Below are 20,263 nucleotides of genomic sequence, written 5' to 3' on the forward strand. Positions count from 1 at the left end.
CCTTTTGATTCCTTGTTTTCCTAAACTGTCAATCCATTCTCTTGATGAGAGAGAGGGGACAACTGCTGTTTCATTGATGGGAGAGAGAGAGGGCAAGCACATCTTTCCTTGCAGAGTACCGCTGAGAGCTTCGCCTCTGTGATTGAACAAACATCCACATGGTCCAACTTCACTAAAGAGAAGACATCCATCCTGGCCACAGTCCTGCTGGAGAGCGTGGAGAGCACCACACTGGCAGCTCTTCTGAAACCCTCGGAGAACAGCAGTCAAAGTATTCAGACGGAATACTTGGGTAGGATATTTACTTCATGACAAGGTCACACTTGGGCACTGCCTTAGAGGGGTGACTTTGGCAGTGTGAGTCTCCATATACCATTTCCCCAACTGTTTCTAACCACTGAAATCACAGCAAAGCAAGTCTAATCATCTTAACAACACCTTCCTTTTATCAAGTGCCTGGCATTGTGTTAAGTGTGTATTACTGAAAAAAAAAAGTGTATTACCAGGCACTGCTTGCAGTGTGTCATTAGTTCATTCAACAAATATGTGTTGACTGCCTGCGATGTGCCAGGTGTTCAGGTATGATCGCTATTTTCCAAGTTCAGATATTCCCAGCTCCCTCTTCCCCTGCAGGACTGTACTTTCTGGCTTGGGTTTAGGTGGGGGTCGTGACTAGTTCAGGCCAATTCGTTGTGACTGCAGTTGTTGCTGGCGTGAGACCATGAAGGGCTTTCTTCCCTCTGCCCTAGGGACTGGCCGTGCTTCAGATCAGTTTGTCCATCTGCCTGGGTCTCAGGGTAAAGCTAACACAGAACACAGCCCCAAGTCAGTGCATTAATGGGAAATAATTGTTATTTTTAATCCACTAAAACTTGGGGATGTTTGTCACTGCTGCTTGCCTGACCCTCTGCTGACTGGCACAGGCATGGCTTCACTGCCCTGAACATGCTTGATGGGGACTGCTTGCGAGTACTGGGGGCTATGCCTCCTTCACGGCAGCAGCCAGCTCCTGGTACTGCTTCCAGTATCAGTCACATAACCCTAGGAAGTTCCGTCCTAACAGGTGCCCAGGAGGCCAGGGTGGAAAAAAAACATTTGGTGGACTGCCACCAGGAGTGAACAAAACTGGCCCCATGCGTCTTACAGTTTAGTAAGCTGAGTCAGGCAATAGACAAACAAACGGCTGGTTTACCCGGCAGAGCGTGCGCGCTTGGGAAAAATCCAGCAGGGCGCTGGATTAGGAGGAGGCTGGCCCCTTGTCCGCTGCGCTGTGCTTGCTCCAGACCTTTCTGATTTCCTTTGGCTTTTGGAAAACTTGTCTAAATGTGGAGTAGCCCGAGGGTCATAACTCCGCTGCCCTGCATCGCTGCTGACTTCTCCCCCGCCTTTCCCCCGGGCGCCCTCGAGACGTGAACACTCACTCCTGATGTTCCTGCTGCGTTTCTCGTTTGTTTGCTGCTCCCATCCTCCTGTCCTTCATCCAGGGGCTCAAGACCGTTCCCGCGGCGAGCGGCCCTTTCCATTCTTTGCAAGAAAGCTACACTGGGGGTGTGTGCCTTTCCTGGCCAGAGACCACATTCAGGATCCACTTTCTTGGGTGACTCCGGGCAAATTCTCCCTTTCTCCTTTCAGATATTGAGAGCAGAGTTATCAGTGAGGAATGCTCTGAAGAGAGCGAGACCTTTATCTTGAAAGCAAAAGGGGATGAGATGAAGATCTGGTGTTCCACCATCAAAGAATCTGAATCCGCAGGTACAGGGCCACTCCTGACAACAGGGGAGGGCGGCTGTGGTGTGTTCAGTCAGCGGATACGGACTGATGCCCTGCTAGGTGACAAGCCCCGTGCCAGGTGGTGAGGGAGTCAGCAGTGACGGGGCCAGAAGGAGCCCGTGCCCTCTGGGGGTTTCCATCTGTGAGGGGAGTCGGACATTGGACAGATTGTCTCACAACGCTGGGGCGCCAAGACATTCGACTGTCCAGTACGGCAGCCACTGGCCACGCTTTGTCACTGAGCCCTTGAAGTGTGGCCAGGCTGCGAGTCTAACACACATGCCAGATTTCAAAGGCTTGGTACAAAAAAAAAAAAAAAAAAATGAAGGATGTAAAATATTTCATTAATAATTTTTATACTGGCTACATGTTGAAATGATAATATTTTGCAGGTATTGAGTTAATATGTAATTAAAATTACCTGTTTTTTTTTTCACTGATCTAAAAAGTGGCTACCATACATTACTGTATACAAAACAGGTAAAATCAGGGACCTCTTGTAGAGCACAGGGAACTATATTTAATTTCTTGTAATAACATATACTGGAAAAGAATCTGAAAAAAAATATATCTATGTAGATGTATAATTGAATTCCTTGGCTGTATACCTGAAACTAATATTGTAAATCAACTACATTTCAGTAATAAAATTAAACACACACACACACAAATATAATGTGGCTACTAGAAAATTTAAAATTACACCTGTGGCTCATAGTGTATTTCTAGCAGTCAGCACTAATCTGTATCGGGGATTGGCAAGCTTTTCCTGCAGAGGGCGGTTAGTACGTATTTTAGGCATTTTGGACAACACAACCTGTTGCAACTATTCATCTCTGCTGTCGTAGTGCAAAAGCTTTCACAGGTGACATGTAAATGAATGGGTAAGGTTGTGTTGCAATGAAACTCTTATTGACAAGAAGAGCCAATGGCCAGGTTGGCCTGAAACTCTTGTTTGTCACCTCCTGGTCTACATGCTGTCTTGAGGGCCCAGGCAGCAAGGTGAGGACACATCTCTGGGGACCACCGACATTGAAAGGGGAAGCCCACCAAGGAGATTGAACAAGAATAACCGTAAACGTGGGCAGGAAACTAATTTCCCACTGCAGAGCTGAATTGTTCCTTAAAAATGCAAATTTGAATTTGTTTTTAAATGTAGCCAAGATTTCTCCAGGTAAATAGCACCTCAAGATTTTTTTTTTTTATGGTTCTGGTGAAGGTCACCCACCTGGAAGTCTGCTGGTGTTTCAATCCTCAGAGAAGGCCAGTGATGGCATAGAGATAAATGGGATATTAAAATGTGGCTGAGTGTGGATGTATTGGGTCGTCTGTAGTAACTACTAAGCAAATGATCTCCTTTTTTCTTCTTTGCATTTGGGGGAAATTGCAGATGTCAACGGGGTGGCCTTTGTCTCCTATGTGGGTATGGAGGCTGTTTTAGATGAGAGTTACTTCCAAAACCCTCAGACTCCCTTCGCCAACTCCCAGGAGAAGCTGAAGATGAATTCTCGTGTCACTGGGGGCATCATAACAGGAGAGAAGAAAGATGGGTTCTCTAAACCTGTCATCTACACCCTGGAGAACACTGAGGTCTGTGAAGAAGTTTCCACTGGGCCCCCAACTAACTATTGGGAACTTCCCATCTTCTAATGGACTTAACTCTCATTTTTGACAGGGACTCATTAAGACATCAAGTGTCCGCAATTTCTAGCAATTTAAGCCGATCCTCAAAAACCCACCACTAGAAGGATTAGTTCTCCTGCTTCTGTGTGGCGCTTTCCCATTCATCAGTGGACAAGGTTTAGGTTAGATTAAGTAATACCGATGCAGGAACATTTACACAGACTTTATTTACACGAGCTATGACTAAGTCAGTGGTAGAGACAGGTCTGGCACCCAAGATGTTTCTTTTCATCACTGCATGTAGAGACAGCAGCATTTTCCCCATTCCTTGTAGGACATACCCTCATCTTCTTGAGGTTGGTCAGATTGAATCCATTCAAGAGGGATTCTCAGGTAACCAAAGCCTTTGAATTTTCAGCGAAAGAAGAATTTTGAGAGACCTTTCTGTGTTTCCTGGAGCACAGATGTGGAGAGAGGTAGATGGACAACTTCTGGCTGTGAGTTGCTGGAAGCTTCTGAGATGCATACCGTCTGCAGCTGTAATCGAATGGTGAATCTGGCCATCATCATGGCTTCTGGGGATCTCACGGTCAGTACTGATGCTCTGGCTTTGACTCCTCAAATCCGATGGCTAATATTGACTAAACATTCACTGGGCGCCTCTCATGGCATTGGGTGTTGTGGGAGGGGGCCATGGCGGACAGACAGGGTGTGTGCCACACCTTTGCTCTGGGAGAATTCACGGTCTGGTTGGGAAGCCATGACACGCATATATTGAAGTGAGGAATGACCCTAAACAAGTGTGGGCACAAGAACAATTACGACCCCATTACTGAACCTACTCTATGCTGGACTTTTTAAGTTAGATGTTTTCAGACCCATTTTACAGCACTGAAGCTCCGTAGCCTGTCTCACCATGAAACTAGTGATCGGTGGAGATGGGGTTTGAACCCAGGATGGTCTGGGTCCAGAGGGCTCTTCCTGCAAAATCGCCCACAGGCAAACCTTGCTTCATTGCACTTGGCTTTATTGCACTTCGCATATACTGCGTTTTGTGTGTGTGACAAACTGAAGGTCTGTGGCAGCCCTGTGTGCACCAAGCAGGTCGACCAGCATCATTTTCCCAATAGCATGTGCTCGCTTCATGTCTCTGTGTCACATTTTGGTAATTCTTACAATATTTCAAACCCTCCACCAGCAAAAAGATTATGACTCAGTGATGGTAGCATTTTTTTTTTAGCAATAAAACATCTTTAAATTAAAGTCTACATTTTTTAGACATATGCTATTACACACTTAGTAGAGTAGGGTGCAGTGTAAACACGCGCTTTACATGCACTGGGAGAGAAACAGTGGTGTGGCTCACTTTACTGCCAATATTCGCTTTATTGCAGCGGTCTGGAATTGAGCCTTAATATCTCCGAGGTATGCATGTCAGTGGTGCAACAGGTTGTACCACAGGAATTAGAGTTACGCAGTGAGAACTGGGGATAGATTGGGGCGAGATGGGACCTGAAATGAGCCCTGGTGAGTGACTAGATTTGGTAGAGAGGAAGGACCTGCTCATCAGTGCTGTGGTGAGCATCCTTGCCTCTCACGCCAGATCTGAGGTTCAGTTCTCTGCCAGGGAGGTCCTGAATGTATTTAGAGGAATGTGAGACTTAGGACTTAAGAGATTTGGATTCAGTGCAAGACTGACTTAGTTTCAAGTCTCATCTCGATCACTTTCTAGCTGTGTTTCCTAGGGCAAGTCACTCAACCTCTCTGAGCTGTGCCCAGGTCTCTCATCTCAAAAATGAGCACAACAGAAAAATAATGATGAACACTAATGTTTATAGAGGGCATAATATGCTTCCTGCTCTGCTGTGAGTACTTTCGGTATTTTCTTTGAAGTCTCCTGGAACAGTCCTGTAAGGTAGCTACTGTTAGCAGCTATCCTCTTTTTGACAGATGAGGAAACTGAGGCACACAGCAGTTAAGTGTCTTGCCCAAACTCATACAGCTAGAAACTGGCAGAACCGTAGTCATCCTGAGACCATAGAGAAGAGGTAGTGAGATGGTGCCTGGCATATCTTTAGCACACAGAAAGCACCCAAATAAATTTAAAATTTATGATTAATGATGGCATAGGGGGAGGACTCAACTGGTCATGTCCACTCTCAGAAGCTGGGGCATCTCTGAATGGCTATAATCGGTCCTGGTCCAGTTCAGGAAACAGGAACCACTCTAGGTATTTCAAACAGAAAAGGATTTAATACAGGGAACTAAATGCTCAAAGAATCGTGGAAGGGAAGGAGGAGGCTGCCACTTCGATTTTGGCTTCAAGATCACCCCTCTGCAGCTGTAATCCAGAGGTCAGAAATTACTGCAGACAGGTCACCCCACAACCACATAATTAAAGACTGGACAGTTGGAATGTGGAGTCCAGCCACAGCTCATTCCTGTCTGCAGAAAACTGGTATCTGCTTCCATTCGGCCTTTCAAAACTTTCATGTGTGCATCTCACTGGAAAATCTAAATGACATGCAGAACCTTAGCCCCAGGAGGTTATGGGAAATGTGGTTTGTAGACACCTGTCCTACAGGGAAGGGGCACAGGGCAGGGGTGAGGATGGGCGCTGATGGATGCCAAAGGACGACGGTGACCAATATCTAGTTCACTCTGAGTATCAGATGGAGACAAGATCCCCAAGCCAGGAACCTGGATAATTCTTTTTTCTGCCTGGGGGAATATTAGTCCCTCTCTGAGGCCAACAGTATGTCTCTTTCCTGACAGATGGAGTTTGCCTTGTATGTCATCAGCCATGTGGGCCTCATCATCTCCCTGGTGTGTCTCGCCATGGCCATCATCACCTTCCTGCTGTGTCGCACCATCCACAACCAAAACACCTACCTCCACCTGCACCTCTGTGTGTGCCTCTTCTTGGCCAAGCTTCTCTTCCTCACCGGTGCAGACAAGACTGACGGAAAGGTCTCACAGCCCTCAGACTGTGTCCCCATTCAGCCCCATCATCCCCACATCTGCCTCTGCTCATCCCTCCCTAACTCCTCTATGCTTGCTTCCACCTCAGGACCTTTGCACATGCTGTGCCCGCTTTCGTTACTCATTCCCCAGCTTCTCACCTAGTTGACTCCTCTGAGTGATAGGTCTCAGCTGAAAATAATTTTCCTGATCATGTTATGTATTGTGATGGCCCGTCCTATTATTCTTTAAGCCGTTGGTTCTCACCCAGGATGATTCTGCCCCCTTGGGGACACTGGGAATATCTGGAGATATTGTTAGTTGTCCACACTGGGAGAGGACGCTGCTGGCATGTAGTGGGTGGAGGCCTGGGATGCGGCTAAACATTCTGCAGTGCACAGGACAGCATCCCTCCCCAGGACAGAAAAGAATCTGGCAATAGTGTTACAAATAGTGGTGCTGCCGCAGAGAAGTTCTACTGCTTCTCATTCTAATTTGCTTCCTTTACAAGCACTGATTTGAAACTATGTTGATTCTTTGTTTCACTTGTGTATCTACTTCCCCCAGTAGCCTATGTGCAGGAAAGCAAGAGCATTACCCAATTTGCCCCCAATAACTGCCAGAGACAGTAAACTCAGCGTTTTTCCAAAGGAAGCACTACCAGCATTTGGGGCGGTGCGATCATCCTTCCTGCAGAGCTCCCCCTCTCACTGCGGGATGTTTTTCTCTCCAGGCCCCTTGAACTCTAAATGCTAGTTGTGCGCCCCACTCCCATCATGTGACCAAAAGTGGGCAAACTTCTTCTGTTAAGAGGCCAATATAAATATTTTGGGCTTTACAGATCCTATGTTCTCTGTCAAGACTATTCAGCGCCACTGTTTCACTGCGAAAGCAGTCATAGAGGATGCATACATGGGGGTAGCTGTGTGACAACGAAATATCATTCACAAAACAAGCAGCCAGCTTAAGGCTGTAGTTTGGGGACCCCTCCCCTCCCCCCCATATCATCAAACATTCCCTAAAGTCGGGCGATCAACTATCCATTTTCCCCCAGGCTCTCCCAGTGTTAGCACTGAAAGTTACACGTCCTGAGAAAGCCCAGTTCCAGGCAAACCAGGATGACTGGTCCCCCTACCAAAGGGATGGAACCACCTGTGGTGAAGAATTCTCTCTAAATATTTGTGGGATGAATGAAGGGACCGTTCTGGGGAGCTCCAATCAAAGCAGCCCCTGCTCTGCCCTCTTACTCTGAGCCCACCGCCTGGCCCCGGGGAGCCTGAAGGTGCGGCCTCTCCCCTGTAGGTGGGCTGCGCCGTCATCGCCGGCTTCCTGCACTACCTTTTCCTTGCGTGCTTCTCCTGGATGCTGGTGGAAGCCGTGATGCTCTTCCTCATGGTCAGGAATCTGAAAGTGGTGAATTACTTCAGCTCTCGAAACATCAAGATGCTGTATCTCTGTGCCTTTGGCTACGGGCTCCCAGGGCTGGTGGTGGCCGTCTCTGCCAGCATGCACCCACGCGGTTACGGGACGTATAATCGGTAAGTGACATCCTTCTATCTCCCCGAAAATTCTCCCCCTCCTTCTGCAGCTCATAGTCTAGAAGGGGAAGATGGACAGTTTACAAATAACTGAACAAGGTAATTTATGATACTGATATTAGATGTTATTATTATTATGTTATTAGATGTTATTATTATTATTATTTTTAAAGCAGCAAGTTCTGCTAGGGAAGGACCAGGGGTAATGGCTTTTCAGAGGAGGTGACATTTGAGCTGAGATTTGAATGACAAAGTGTTTCAGTGGAGGGGGATTATAAAGGTGATGAAGTGAGAAATGAGCTCTACCCAAGGCATTAAGTGAATATTTCAGGAACATTCACCCAGGAAGAAGGTCTGAAAGAGGAAAGCTGAAATCTGGCCCATCATGAAAATGTTCATCTCAGTCTTACCTCCTAATATTCTCTTCCATGAGTGCATTTGACAGGGCGTGAGTAATTTTTGGGTCGGGACTCTGAGACAAGCACTGACTCCTGTTTCTCTCCGTAGCTGCTGGCTGAATACAGACAGAGGGTTCACCTGGAGTTTCCTGGGGCCCGTTTGTACAATTATTGTGGTAAGCCAGTTGCTCGGTGTAGTGTGTTCTGGAGAGGCAGCCGGGAGACCCGAGGGATCAGGAAGTGCCAGTGAGAACTGCAAAGCTCTGGTCACTTATTTCTCTCAAACGTTCTCCTTTTGGACCCTTGATTCCTGAGATTTCCAAGTTAGAGTGTAATTTCTTTGATTTGTGATTTTTTTTTTTTACATCAACTGCAAATCCCCTGGGAGGGAACACTTCTTATCTGTACGTCGTGTTTCAGTAAAAATGAGTCTATAAATCTCTTTTGAGTAAAGGTCTTGAATAAAAGAAGAGGCAGGAAGAAATTGAGAACAGTTCGTTGGTGGGTGGTGTTGAAGGGAGGTAAATGTGGGGTGGCGGCCAAAGGACGCCTGGAGATTCTTTTTTCAGCTTTATGAAAGTTTAATTGACAAAAATTGTATATATTTAAGGTGTATAATTTGATATTTTGACATATGTATACATTGTGAAATGATTGCCACAATCAAGGTAATTAACAGATCCATCACCTCACATAGCTGCCATTTTTCTTTCTCTTTTTATTTTCTTTCTTTGTTTCTTTGTTTGTTTCTTTTTTGGGAGGTGGTGGTGAGAACTACCCTTTCAGCAAATTTCAAGTAAATAATACAGTGTTGCTAACTGTGGTCACTATCCTGCACATTAGACTCCAGAATTTACTCATCTTGCATAACTGAAACTTTGTTTCCTTGAAACTTAGACCAATGTCTTCCGATTTCCTCCTTCCCCAAGCCCCTGGCAGCTCCATTCTACTCTCTGGAAAGCCTGGGGATGCTGGGCACCATCTCCTTGCTTCCTTGCCTCCAATCTAGGTTCTCCAGTCCTGCAAGATGAGAATCTTCTGACTCTCACTCATGGTGGCTTGTTTCTTTGTCACTTGTAATTGTTAAATTGCGAGCTCGTATTTGACTGATCTAAATTTTGGGAAGTCTTGAGGTTTTATTCCTTCAGAGGGGTTTTGCTCTTATTTCTTTCAGGTTTGGGGGGTCCATGTATCACAAAGTGGGTAGCTTAGAACAACAGAATTGACTCACAGTTCTGACGGCTTAAAGTCTGAAGTCAAGGAGTCAGCAAGCCACGCTCTGTCTGAAGGCTCTAGGAAAGTGTCTCTTTCCGTTCTGTCCAGCTTCTGGTAGCCGCAGGCCTTTCTTGGCTTGTAGAAGTCTGTCTCCTCCCTGAATCTCTTCGCATTGTCTTCCCTCTGTGCATGTCTGTCTCTGTGTCCAAAATGCCCTGTTTTACAAAGACATCAGCCATATTGGATTAGGGCCCACCCTAAAGGCCTCATTTAAGTTTGATCACCTCTGGAAAGACTGTATCTCCATAAAAGGCTGCATTCCGAGGTGTGAGGGTTAGGGCTTCTACATACCTTTTTGTTGGGAAGGGGAACAGCCCCATGACAAGGAACTAACTGGTCTTGATTCTAACTTCCTAGATGCATCCAATGAAAATAAAGGAAGATCATTCAAGAACAAAGAAAGGCTGTTTATTAGGAGGTTGCTATAGTAGGGGAGTCAGTCTCCATCAGCACTTGTCAGAGACTCAAAAGCAGGCAGAGGAGTAGGAACGCACCATAGAGGGAAAAAGGGACAGCTTCAGGTGTGCCCTGATTGGAGGCTTAAGGTAGGCATGGGACGCTATAGGTAGGCTATCAAAAAGCGGGGCGTCCCATGTGTTTCGTTAGGGGTCCATGATTGCTTTCTCCGTTTGGTCTTGCATCGGAAGCAAGGGCAGAAATTAAGGAAGCTGTCGATTACTAGTCAAGTTCTGGTCTTTTTTGGGTCAGTTGCTACACGAGTTAATATTCGGCTTCCTGGAATGGTTACCACAGACTGTGGGTCAGAGTTCTGCTTTTACAGGTGGTCTGGTCATTGTCCATTTCTATATCTTCTTGACTCCTTCTGCTTGACTTTGTAGGTCAATTCCTTCCTCCTGACTTGGACATTGTGGATCCTGAGGCAGAAGCTTTCTAGCGTCAATGCTGAAGTCTCGACACTTAAAGACACCAGGTTTAGTCCCTCCTTCCTTTTCCTCTCCTCTTCTAGTCTCCTTTCCTTCTTTCCTCAAATGTTTATTGAATACCTTTTGTAAGCCTGGTCCTATGTCCAAAATGGAATAGCACAGTGTTAGATCAGGGGCTCTCAAACCTCAGTTCTGCCATTTAAAACTGTGTGACCTTAGGCAAGTTACATAACCTTCCTGAAACTCAGTTTCCTCATCTGTAGAATGGGGATATTAATACCACCTACTTCATGTGGCTTATGAAGCATTTAGCCCAGTTACTAGGAGGAGTGAGTGTTTCATATATTAAAACTATTAATAATTTTTCTAATTCTCCTGATACTCATGTGTACATATTTACAAAGTCAGACTCATACTATCTTATTTTCATAGCCATTTCCCTCTTAATAACATATTTCTGGGAAAACGTTTCCATTTACAGTAGTGTTTTTTTATCTGCAGCTTTGCCAACACTAGGATTTATCATTTTTGTTTTTTGCTGATTTAATAGATGACATTTACAATCTCATTATTTTATTTTCATTTTTTTAATCTTATGGGTATAGAACTTTTCCGTATTCCTGTAGACCATTTGCTTTCTTAACTTCTTCATTCAACTAAGGGTCACTTGAGGAACCAGCTAAACCCACACGGTGTCCAGGTTTTATTGTCAGGAACCTGATGGTGTCCTTTGCTTGATTTCCTATCAGTGTCTAATTCCTCACCTTTCTTGAGTGCTTGTTTCTAAAAGCTATTTTTTAAAAGTTAATCAGAAAGTTAAAATGTGCGATGGTAAGAAAAATTAAGTAGTAAAAAAGTACTATGAAGTCATTCCCTGAGCCCCTGGGTCCCCAGATCCCTCCTGTCCTAAGCAACCATTATCATGCTATTTAAGCTTCCTTCTAGAATATTCCATACTTACAAGTCCGTCTTCTATTACATAAGTGGTAGGATACTGTACCTATTATTCTGCACCTTGGCTTTTTTCCACGTGATATGTAGCTTACTTCATATCAATACTTAAGGTTAAAAACAGCTAACAAAAATATTTATTTTGTGCCGGATCCTGTTCTAAACATCCTTAGGGTCTTCCCATCTCATAATTTAATCTGAAGAACAAGAAGGCCGGTGTGTAGGTGTTGTATTAGTATTGCTGTGTCTGTTTGAGGAAACTGAGGCACAGTGAGCTAAAGTAACTTCCTAGGGCCACAGAGTTCATGAATGGATTAGTTACAATTTATTTATAGGCAGTCTGACCCAGAGCCTGGACCCTTGCCCACTCCAGGACACTGTCACTCTCATCTCATTTAAAAAATGTTTTTAGAGGAGGGCAGAGCTCGGTGGTAGGGTGCCTGCTTAACATGCACAAAGTCCTGGGTTCAATCCCCAGCAACCTCCATTAAAAAAATAAACAATGAACCTAAAATTAAACCCAATTACTTCCCCCCCAAAATTTTTTTAAAAATAAAAATAAAAAAATGTTTCTATAATCTACTCCCTATCTCTGTAGATTTGCCTATTCTGGACACTTCATGTAAATTGAATCATGCACTATGTGACCTCTTGTGACTGGTTTTTCTCACTGAGCATCACGTGGTCAAGGTTTATCCATGTTGTAGTGCATGCCAGGGCTTCATTCCTTTTTATGACCAAATAATATTCCACTGTAAGGATGGATCACATTTTGTTTACCTGTTCATCTACTGATGGACATCTGGGTTGTTTTAGTTGGCAGAGAATGGAATGGAGGGTTGCTTAACAGGTACATAGTTTGTTAGGGGGGCTGATGAAAATGTCTTGGAATTGGAAAATGGTGCTATTTGTATATTGTGAACGTGCTAAATGCCACCAAATCACACACTTTAAATGGCTAAGATGGTTAGTCTTATGTTATGTGTCACCTCAATAAAGAGGAAGACTTCGTAGTATTTCATGCGATGGCTTCACCATTCACTTAATGTGTCCCAAATTCTTGGACCAGTAGGTCCTTCTAGCCCTTTTTTTTTTCCATTTTTTATTTTTATTAGGTAAAGTTGATATAATTTGACTGCACATATGCAATGTACTGCATGTAAGTACATATATACAATGTACTGCACATATTTAAAAAATTTACATGTATGTACTGTTCATTGTTTCTAAGGACAGTTTAGAGCTTTAGCTTTTTAAACTTACATAGTCATCAAGGAATAAAGCCACCCACAAAGTGGGAATCAACAGAATGCAGTAATCCAATCATAAAGGACCGTCAAATGTGCTCACACATATTTAAAAATCAATCATCTAAGTTAGAAATAATAAATAGTTCATTTGTGTCCATTTTTTTAAGATTCGACATATAAGTGATATCATATGACATTTTTCTTTCTCTTTCTGGCTTACTTCACTTAGAATAACAATCTCCAGGTCCATCCATGTTGCTGAAAATGACATTATTTTATTCTTTTTTATGGCTGAGTGGTATTCCACTGTGTGTGTGTGTGTGTGTGTGTGTGTGTGTGTGTGTGTGTGTGTACCACTTCTTTATCCAGCCGTCTGTTGATGGACATTTGGGTTGTTTCCATGTCTTGGCTATTGTAAATAGTGCCGCTATGAACACTGAGGTGCATGAACCTTATCTGCCTCAAATCGTCCCTGCCAGGTTACTGACATTCAAAGCCTTTGCCCAGATTTTTATCTTGGGGTGCTCCTGGGTGCTGGGCATCTTCCAGTTTGGACCCATGGCCAATATCATGGCCTACCTGTTCACCATCATCAACAGCCTGCAGGGAGCCTTCATCTTCCTCATTCATTGTCTGCTCAGCCGCCAGGTACGTAGCTGCTTCCCCCTAGACCCTCTCCTTCCAGGGGACACGCCTCTGCCCACACACTTCCCTGCAGCTAAGAGTGATTCATCTCCCCCTAATGTGCCTCCACCTTCAGGTACGGGAAGAATGCAGGAGATGGGTCACCAGGAAACCCAAACCCAGCTCCCAGTCCATCACCTCAGGGATCTTACTGTCATCCATACCCTCCACTTCCAAAACGGTGAGAGACTGTGTGTTTCACTCAAGTTCTGGTCAGATGGAGTGTCTGCTTCTGAGCAATGCTAGACACCACCATACACTGAGTACCTATCAAGAGCTGACCACATCCCCTGTGTATTAGCTCATTTGATAAAGTACAGGACCTAAGGGTAGGGATTTAAGAGCCAGGCTGCCTGGGTTTAAATCCCAGCTCTACCCCTCAGTAGCTATGCAAACTAAAAAGATAAAATCATGACTCATAAGGATATAAAAAAAGCGTACGTTAAGGATTTTATCCTGCTCATTAATCAGTGAGGGAAACAGCAGATGTTATAATTGGCTCAAAAGAGAACCCAGAGGACAGACATACATATGTCTTACATCATACATATAATGCATGCAGTGTGTATAATGTATGCATAACACATAGCACACATATAACGTATACAATGTACACAATGTTTGTAATGTATACACAACACATAGTACACATATGACGTATACAATCTATACAATGTTCATAATGTATACATAATACACAAGATATACAAATGGTCTTTGTGTTCTCTTTTGAACCAATTATAACAGCTGCCTGGTTCCCACATTGATAATTATGTATAACTACATGTTATATACATATAATTATATGTTATATAAATATATATAAATATATTATATAATTATACATAAATATATGATATTATATAATTATACATATACATGTATTATATATTATATAATTATTAACTATATATAAAATTCATATAGTATATGTAAATTATATACATAATTTCAAGAATATTGAAATGAATGTGCAAGTAGAGGCAAAACTGATTTTTCCATGAAATTGTTTTCCATCCTTGTCAGTTATTTAAAATTTACAGCATTGTAAAATAACTCCACTGTAGGTCAGACTCGAGTAACCTGGAGGGGTATCCTTTGACAATTGCATCATTTTTCCACCGAAGCACACACTTCTCTCTACACAGTGGATCTCATCCAATCTCATGGCTACAAACATCATCTGTTAGCAGTGACCCCCCCAAGTTTTAAATAATGTGCAGTCCAGTCCCCTCTCCCGAATTCTAGACTCATACAACCTACCACATACCAAACATTCCTGCTTAGACATCTAATGGATGTCGCAGACATGACATGTTCCAAAGGGAGCTTCTGACCCCCCACCTTGCATTTCTGTGAGGGTCTTCTATTTTTCTGTTCAAGGCGAAGCCATGACGTTAACCTGCCTCTGCTTTCCTTCTCACCCTCCCCCATCTCTGATCCATTAGCAAATCCTGCTGACTCTTCCTCAAAATGGATCCAGAATCTGGTCGCTTCTCTTTCCCTTCATTCCTTCCACTGTGGTCCACGTCCTATTGTCTCTACCAGGATTATGGAAACAGCCTCATAAAGGGGGTCTTGCCTTTTCCTTGCCACATCTTTGGCCTGTTCTCCCTGCAGCAGCCAGAGGGCGCTCGTGAACACCTGACTCAGATCATATCCCTTCTCTGCCTGCAACACTCTATGGCTCCTACCTTCCTCGGGGTAAAAGCCTGTGTCCTCCTGTGGCCCACAAGGCCTTGTCTGATCTGACTCTCTTTTCCTTCCTGACCTTGTCTTCTATTAGTTGAGCCCTCACTTCACTGGTCCACCCACACTGGCCAGATCAAGATTCTTCAAATGCACCAAATACTCAAGGAACCTTGAATGGGATGCCCACTCCACCTTGAATGTTGTTGCCCTGACACCCACATGGCCAACTCTCTCACTTCCCTCACCTCCTTCAAATCTTTGTTCCAGTCATTTCTTATTAATGAGATTTCCTCCAACAACTCATTTTGTAGTTTCCTACTCTCCCACCCTGATATTAATGCCTCTTCTGCTTCCTTATCTTCATTCTCTTTTCATAGTGCTTTCCAGTTTCTAACATACTATAACCTTTTTATTTATTTCATTTATGGTCTTCCATCCCCTACCAGAATGTTTTATTTTCTCACTGATGTATTCCAAGCAAAGGTAACTAAGCTCCAGTGGCTTAATTAAATAGGAAATTATTTTTCTTGCAAGAAGAGAAGCCAGAGTTAGGTGTTGCTGGATTGGTTCTATCCCTTAGTGTTGTTCTTAAGGATCTAGGCTCTCCTTAGATTTCCATTCCACTGACAGTATATTGGCTTCTCATCAATTATTTTCATGATTGCAAGGTGGCTGCCATAGCTCCAGACATCAAGACCATATTCAAGGCAAGAAGAAGAGGGTTGGGGCAGAGTGGCAAACTCTCCTTCCAATCCTCTCCCTTTGACAGGAAACAAAACCTTCCCAGAAGCGCCTTAGCGATTTCCCTTTCACCGAATTGGTCAGCACAGCATCACATGACCACTCATAGTGACAAAAGAATTTGACACAGCAAGTGTCTGGCTTTCCAGCTTGGAGAGTGGGAATACCAACGGTGAAAAGGTTGAGGGATAATCCCTGCTAACATTTTGATGTTTATCCTTCTCATTTTTGTTGCCATATTCACCTCCCTCTGTATTTATAAGACCCATGTCCATATAGATATGACCCCTGAACTTGCATTTATAGTAAGCCTGCCACTGATTCAGATTCTGATTTCTCTCACAGGGTTAAAATCCTTTCTTGCTTTCAAATATGCAGTGGAACAACATTTCAGGAAAGCAGGTGCCTGCAGGAACCTACTCGGAAACCTCCTCTTCTCAGCTTACTGTGGAAACGCAGGATCCTGCCAGCGCCACAGCGCTCTGGGCAGCTCGGAGTGCGGATGCGTGGGGCAGCCTTCCCAGGGCTTCACACCCTGGTGAGAAACAGGAGTTTTTGTTCCAGGTCACCATTCTACTTTCTGTGTTCTGCAGCTCCTTGACTTTGGTGGGTTTTGGGAAGATAATAGAGCGCAGGGCAATAATAGTATTACCAAGGACTTCTGGCTGCCGAAGCTTGCTGATGCCTGGCTCCAAGCAATGCCTCTCCGGCACCTGTTACGTGCTTAACACACAGGGTAGCCCTCAATACGTGACTTGTCTTATGACTGGCTGGCTTACTTTCAACAAAGAACCCTCCAGCTTTTAAAGAAATGGTCAGTAAAATTGTCTTGAGAGCCCCAGGGGGGTAAATAAAGCTCGTGGGCTTAGAGGGCGCTTTGGCAGAAACACTTGAAAGTGTCGTGTCGGTAAGTAGAAGTGGTCGGTGAAGCAGACTTCCAGCGTTTCACAGAAAGCTGAGCCACTTGATGACAATAGCCTTTGGAAAATGTTTTGGTTTCCTGAAACCTTGCAAGGAACCATCTCCTCCCACCCTTCCAGGAACATTCTTATAACTTGGTGACGATTGACACTGCTCACAAAGTTACTGCCATCCCATCTTGCCCCCCCCCCGTTCCCCCTCCCCAAAACCTTGAGTCCCAGGGAAAGAAAAAGGGAATTAAGAGGTACAAACGACTAGGTGTAAAATAAGTAAGGTTCACGAATGTAATGTTCAGCACAGGGAATATGGTCAATGTTTTATAACAACTTTATATGGAGTATAATTTATGAGAATATTAAATGACTATGCTGTGCCCCTGAAACTAATGTCATATTGAGAATCAACTACACGTCAGTTGAAAGAAAAAGGAGATGAAAATTTAACATGTTGATGTCCTCCCTTCCGTGGCCAGGAGCATTAATACCTCCCTCCCTGCTCAAAGTGGGCTCCGTGAGCCAGGAGCATCGGCGTCACCTTGCCAGAAAAGCAGGATTCCAGGCCCCACCCCAGATCCGCTGGACCAGCGCCTGCGATTTAACCCGACCCACCGAGGACTTGTGTTCACTCATGAATGTTCTAGCATATTCTAGAATATTCGGTTTGCCATGCTGATAGTCCTGCTTGTCTTTAAAACCAGAAAGGAAACATTGACTTGGAGATTTTACACCTGCCAGTCCTTCTTCCTATGACACCTTTTCTCAAAATCTTACTCCCTTTGAGTGTCAGCTGAGTCATCACTTCCACCAGGAAGCATTCTTTGAATCTCTCTCTCTCTTTTTTTAAGTTAAAATATAGTTGATTTACAATATTATATTATTCTTTAAACCTCTTGAAGTAGGATTAGCTGTCATGTCTGTGTGTCTACTGAGGCTTTGTTGAGCTGAAGCAAGTAGACCGCCAGATATTTCTCTAGCGAAGATGAGTTTACTCAGAATCAGTGGAGAATTGCAGTTCAGGGTCTGCAGCTGTGGTGAGCCATGTGCGAGTTCTTGAACGGCAAGGGAAAGAGAACAGTTTTGCAGAGGGGAAAAGGAAGTTGGGAGAGCTATAGTGAAAAAAGAGCCCAAGGCTCTTCACTGGCTGCGTCCTTGCCAGGAAAGAAGAGGAGACGTCTTCTTCTTGGGGACTGCTGTCATCACAGGATGTGAGAGCTTCCCTTTCTGGTCTTCTGACTGTATTTACTTGAGGTTTCTGTTTATTAATTTTTTTTTTACATCTTCGTGCTTTTAGCGTGTGTTATAATTTCTCATTTTCTTGGGTGTCTCCAACTTAAACTTTGAGCTCCATCAGTACAGGGAATTGTAATTAGTAGGTTCTCCACAAATACGTTGAATGAATCAGTGAATGAATGATTTCTCTCTATTTTGAAGAGGAGGAATGTGAGGACCAGAGAGGTTAAGTAATTTTCTCAGCATCACACAGCTGTAGGTGGCTGAGCTGGGTTTTGAGCTCCTGACTGCAGAGTTCCTCTTGCAGACCTTTAGACCCTCTCCTTCTTTTCCTTTGACCCCAGGAATCCTTGGGGATACAGAGAAGAGACTAAATATTTGCTTTGAATCAACTTCCCACTTGGGATTCAGTTAGCTCAGTAATGCTCATGATTGGGACAACTTGATAACAACATTAAACCTGGTTGGCAGAGGCTGGGCTTTTGCTCTTTGTGACAGCTACAACTTGGGAGGGGGCTGAGACGTGTTTACAGACAGGAGCGTCGTTTATGAGACTGGGCCGGTCTAAAGTACCCCATACGGAGGTGGCAATTCTAAGGGACATTGAAACAGGAGACCGCGCAGCGCTTACCAGAGCCAGCTGCGATAGATCAGTTGCATCGGTGGCCTCAAGAAGGGTCTCTGTGTCCCCACACCCCTTCCTTGTAACTTCGTCACCCCTTCCTGCTCTGGCTCTGGCTTGGTCTTGAGACTGGCTTTGGCCAATGGGCTTCAGCCACTGTGGCTCCAACGGAGGCTCCTAAAGTGAGTCTGTAATCCTTTTTGTCCTTTTTGTGATTAGTCTTGCTTCCTCTTGCATCCCTGCCCCAACTGTGAGAATATGCCCAGGATAACCTGCTGGAAGGCTGTGAGAAACATACGGAGGAAAGTTTAGACATCCTCTCATACGCCTGGGGCTCTCCCTAATCGGCCACTCAGCCAGCTTGTAACTGACTACAGTTACCTGAGTGAACCCAGCCACGATCAGCGGAACTTCCCAGCCAAACCACAGACTCAGGAGCAACAATCTAGCCTCCTTGCTTTAAGGCACTCAGTTTCAGGAATGCTTTTCTAGGAAGCATTATTTGGGGGCAATTGCTAATTGATACAGTAGCCAATGGATTATCAACATTTTGCGATTGATTGCAATAACTTGGAATATAAAAAGAGAAGGGTTTGGATTTTCATTTCCTCTTAGTCATCAGGGTCTATAAATCTGTGATGCTTGAATTAAAGTTCTCTCTGAGGAAGACCTGCACAGGGCTTTATCTGTGTCTGCAACAGTGTTACATGTTGGTCTAATACAGTTGCCTTCAGGAATCACATATTTCTAAGGTAGACGGATAAAGTTGTGACCTCTACAGCAGGACTTTTTCTTACTGTAAACAGCAAGCCATACTTGGTGTTCCTTCACCCCCATGGTCTCATATACCACTAGAGGGAGAAAAAAGACTTAGAATAAAATATGCATGGTTCTTAAATCCTATAAAGTGAAATAACTTTGTCCCCTGACAATCTAAATAACTTATGGTTTCCCCCCCATACAGATCCATTCATTTCAAGGAATGTTTTTGGTCACCTACAACGTGACTTTTCTCCTCAGAACACTGTAGTTGAAAAAAATTGAAAAGTTGAAAAGAAAAGATATTAGAATGTAAAACATTTTAAGTTTAAATATTTTATTTATCCCTAAACAGAATGTATGAAATTTTCTTGGTTTTCATAGGAGCAAACTCATCAGTAATATTTTCAAAATCAAGTTCTAGGAAAAATTAACCATTACGAAGCACGTTAAGGGGGAGAGGGATAAATTAGGAGTTGGGGATTAGCAGATGCAAACTACTGTATATAAAATAGATAAACAACAAGGTCCTACTGTTTAGCACAGGGAACTATATTCGATACTTTGTAATAACCTATAAAGAAAAAGAATATATATACAGTGGAAAATATTTTTATTTCTTGTTTTTTAATTGAAGTACAGTCAGTTTACAAAGTTGTGTCAATTTCTGGTGTACAGCATGATGTTTTAGTCACACATATGCATACAATATATATATGTTTTTGATGCCCCCTTAAATTTTGTGCCTGAGGCAGGTGCTTCTCTCCCCCCACCCTGGTGGTGGCCCTGGTCATGGGCTTTAGGGGGCAGATTTATAGCTGTTTTTTAAGGAAACAGGATAACATCCCTGTCACCCCTTGTTTAAAAACACTTGATTATTAAAGAATGAAATAATACCATTTGCAGCAACATGGATGGACCTAGAGATGATCATACTAAGTGAAGTCAGTCAGACAGAGAAAGAC

The 20,263-nt window shown here is 43.8% G+C and overlaps 1 protein-coding gene across 4 annotated transcripts in view; it reads left to right on the forward strand.

The window, feature by feature from the left end:
* The window catches only part of ADGRE1 (adhesion G protein-coupled receptor E1), a 36,765-nt gene extending 20,111 nt beyond the window's left edge, over positions 1–16,654 (forward strand). For all 4 annotated transcript variants that reach the window (XM_010978228.3, XM_010978230.3, XM_010978231.3 and 1 more), the window contains 11 exons: positions 115–292; positions 1,633–1,752; positions 3,161–3,360; positions 3,812–3,982; positions 6,169–6,363; positions 7,657–7,892; positions 8,400–8,466; positions 10,405–10,496; positions 13,130–13,298; positions 13,411–13,515; positions 16,113–16,654. In XM_010978228.3, coding sequence (XP_010976530.2) covers positions 115–292; positions 1,633–1,752; positions 3,161–3,360; positions 3,812–3,982; positions 6,169–6,363; positions 7,657–7,892; positions 8,400–8,466; positions 10,405–10,496; positions 13,130–13,298; positions 13,411–13,515; positions 16,113–16,118 — 1,539 coding nt within the window. In that variant the 3' untranslated portion in view covers positions 16,119–16,654. The remainder of the gene's footprint in view (positions 1–114; positions 293–1,632; positions 1,753–3,160; positions 3,361–3,811; positions 3,983–6,168; positions 6,364–7,656; positions 7,893–8,399; positions 8,467–10,404; positions 10,497–13,129; positions 13,299–13,410; positions 13,516–16,112) is intronic.
* Positions 16,655–20,263: the final 3,609 nt, after the last annotated feature.

This window comes from Camelus dromedarius, chromosome 27 (assembly GCF_036321535.1).
Source record: "Camelus dromedarius isolate mCamDro1 chromosome 27, mCamDro1.pat, whole genome shotgun sequence".
Classification (NCBI taxonomy): domain Eukaryota; kingdom Metazoa; phylum Chordata; class Mammalia; order Artiodactyla; family Camelidae; genus Camelus; species Camelus dromedarius.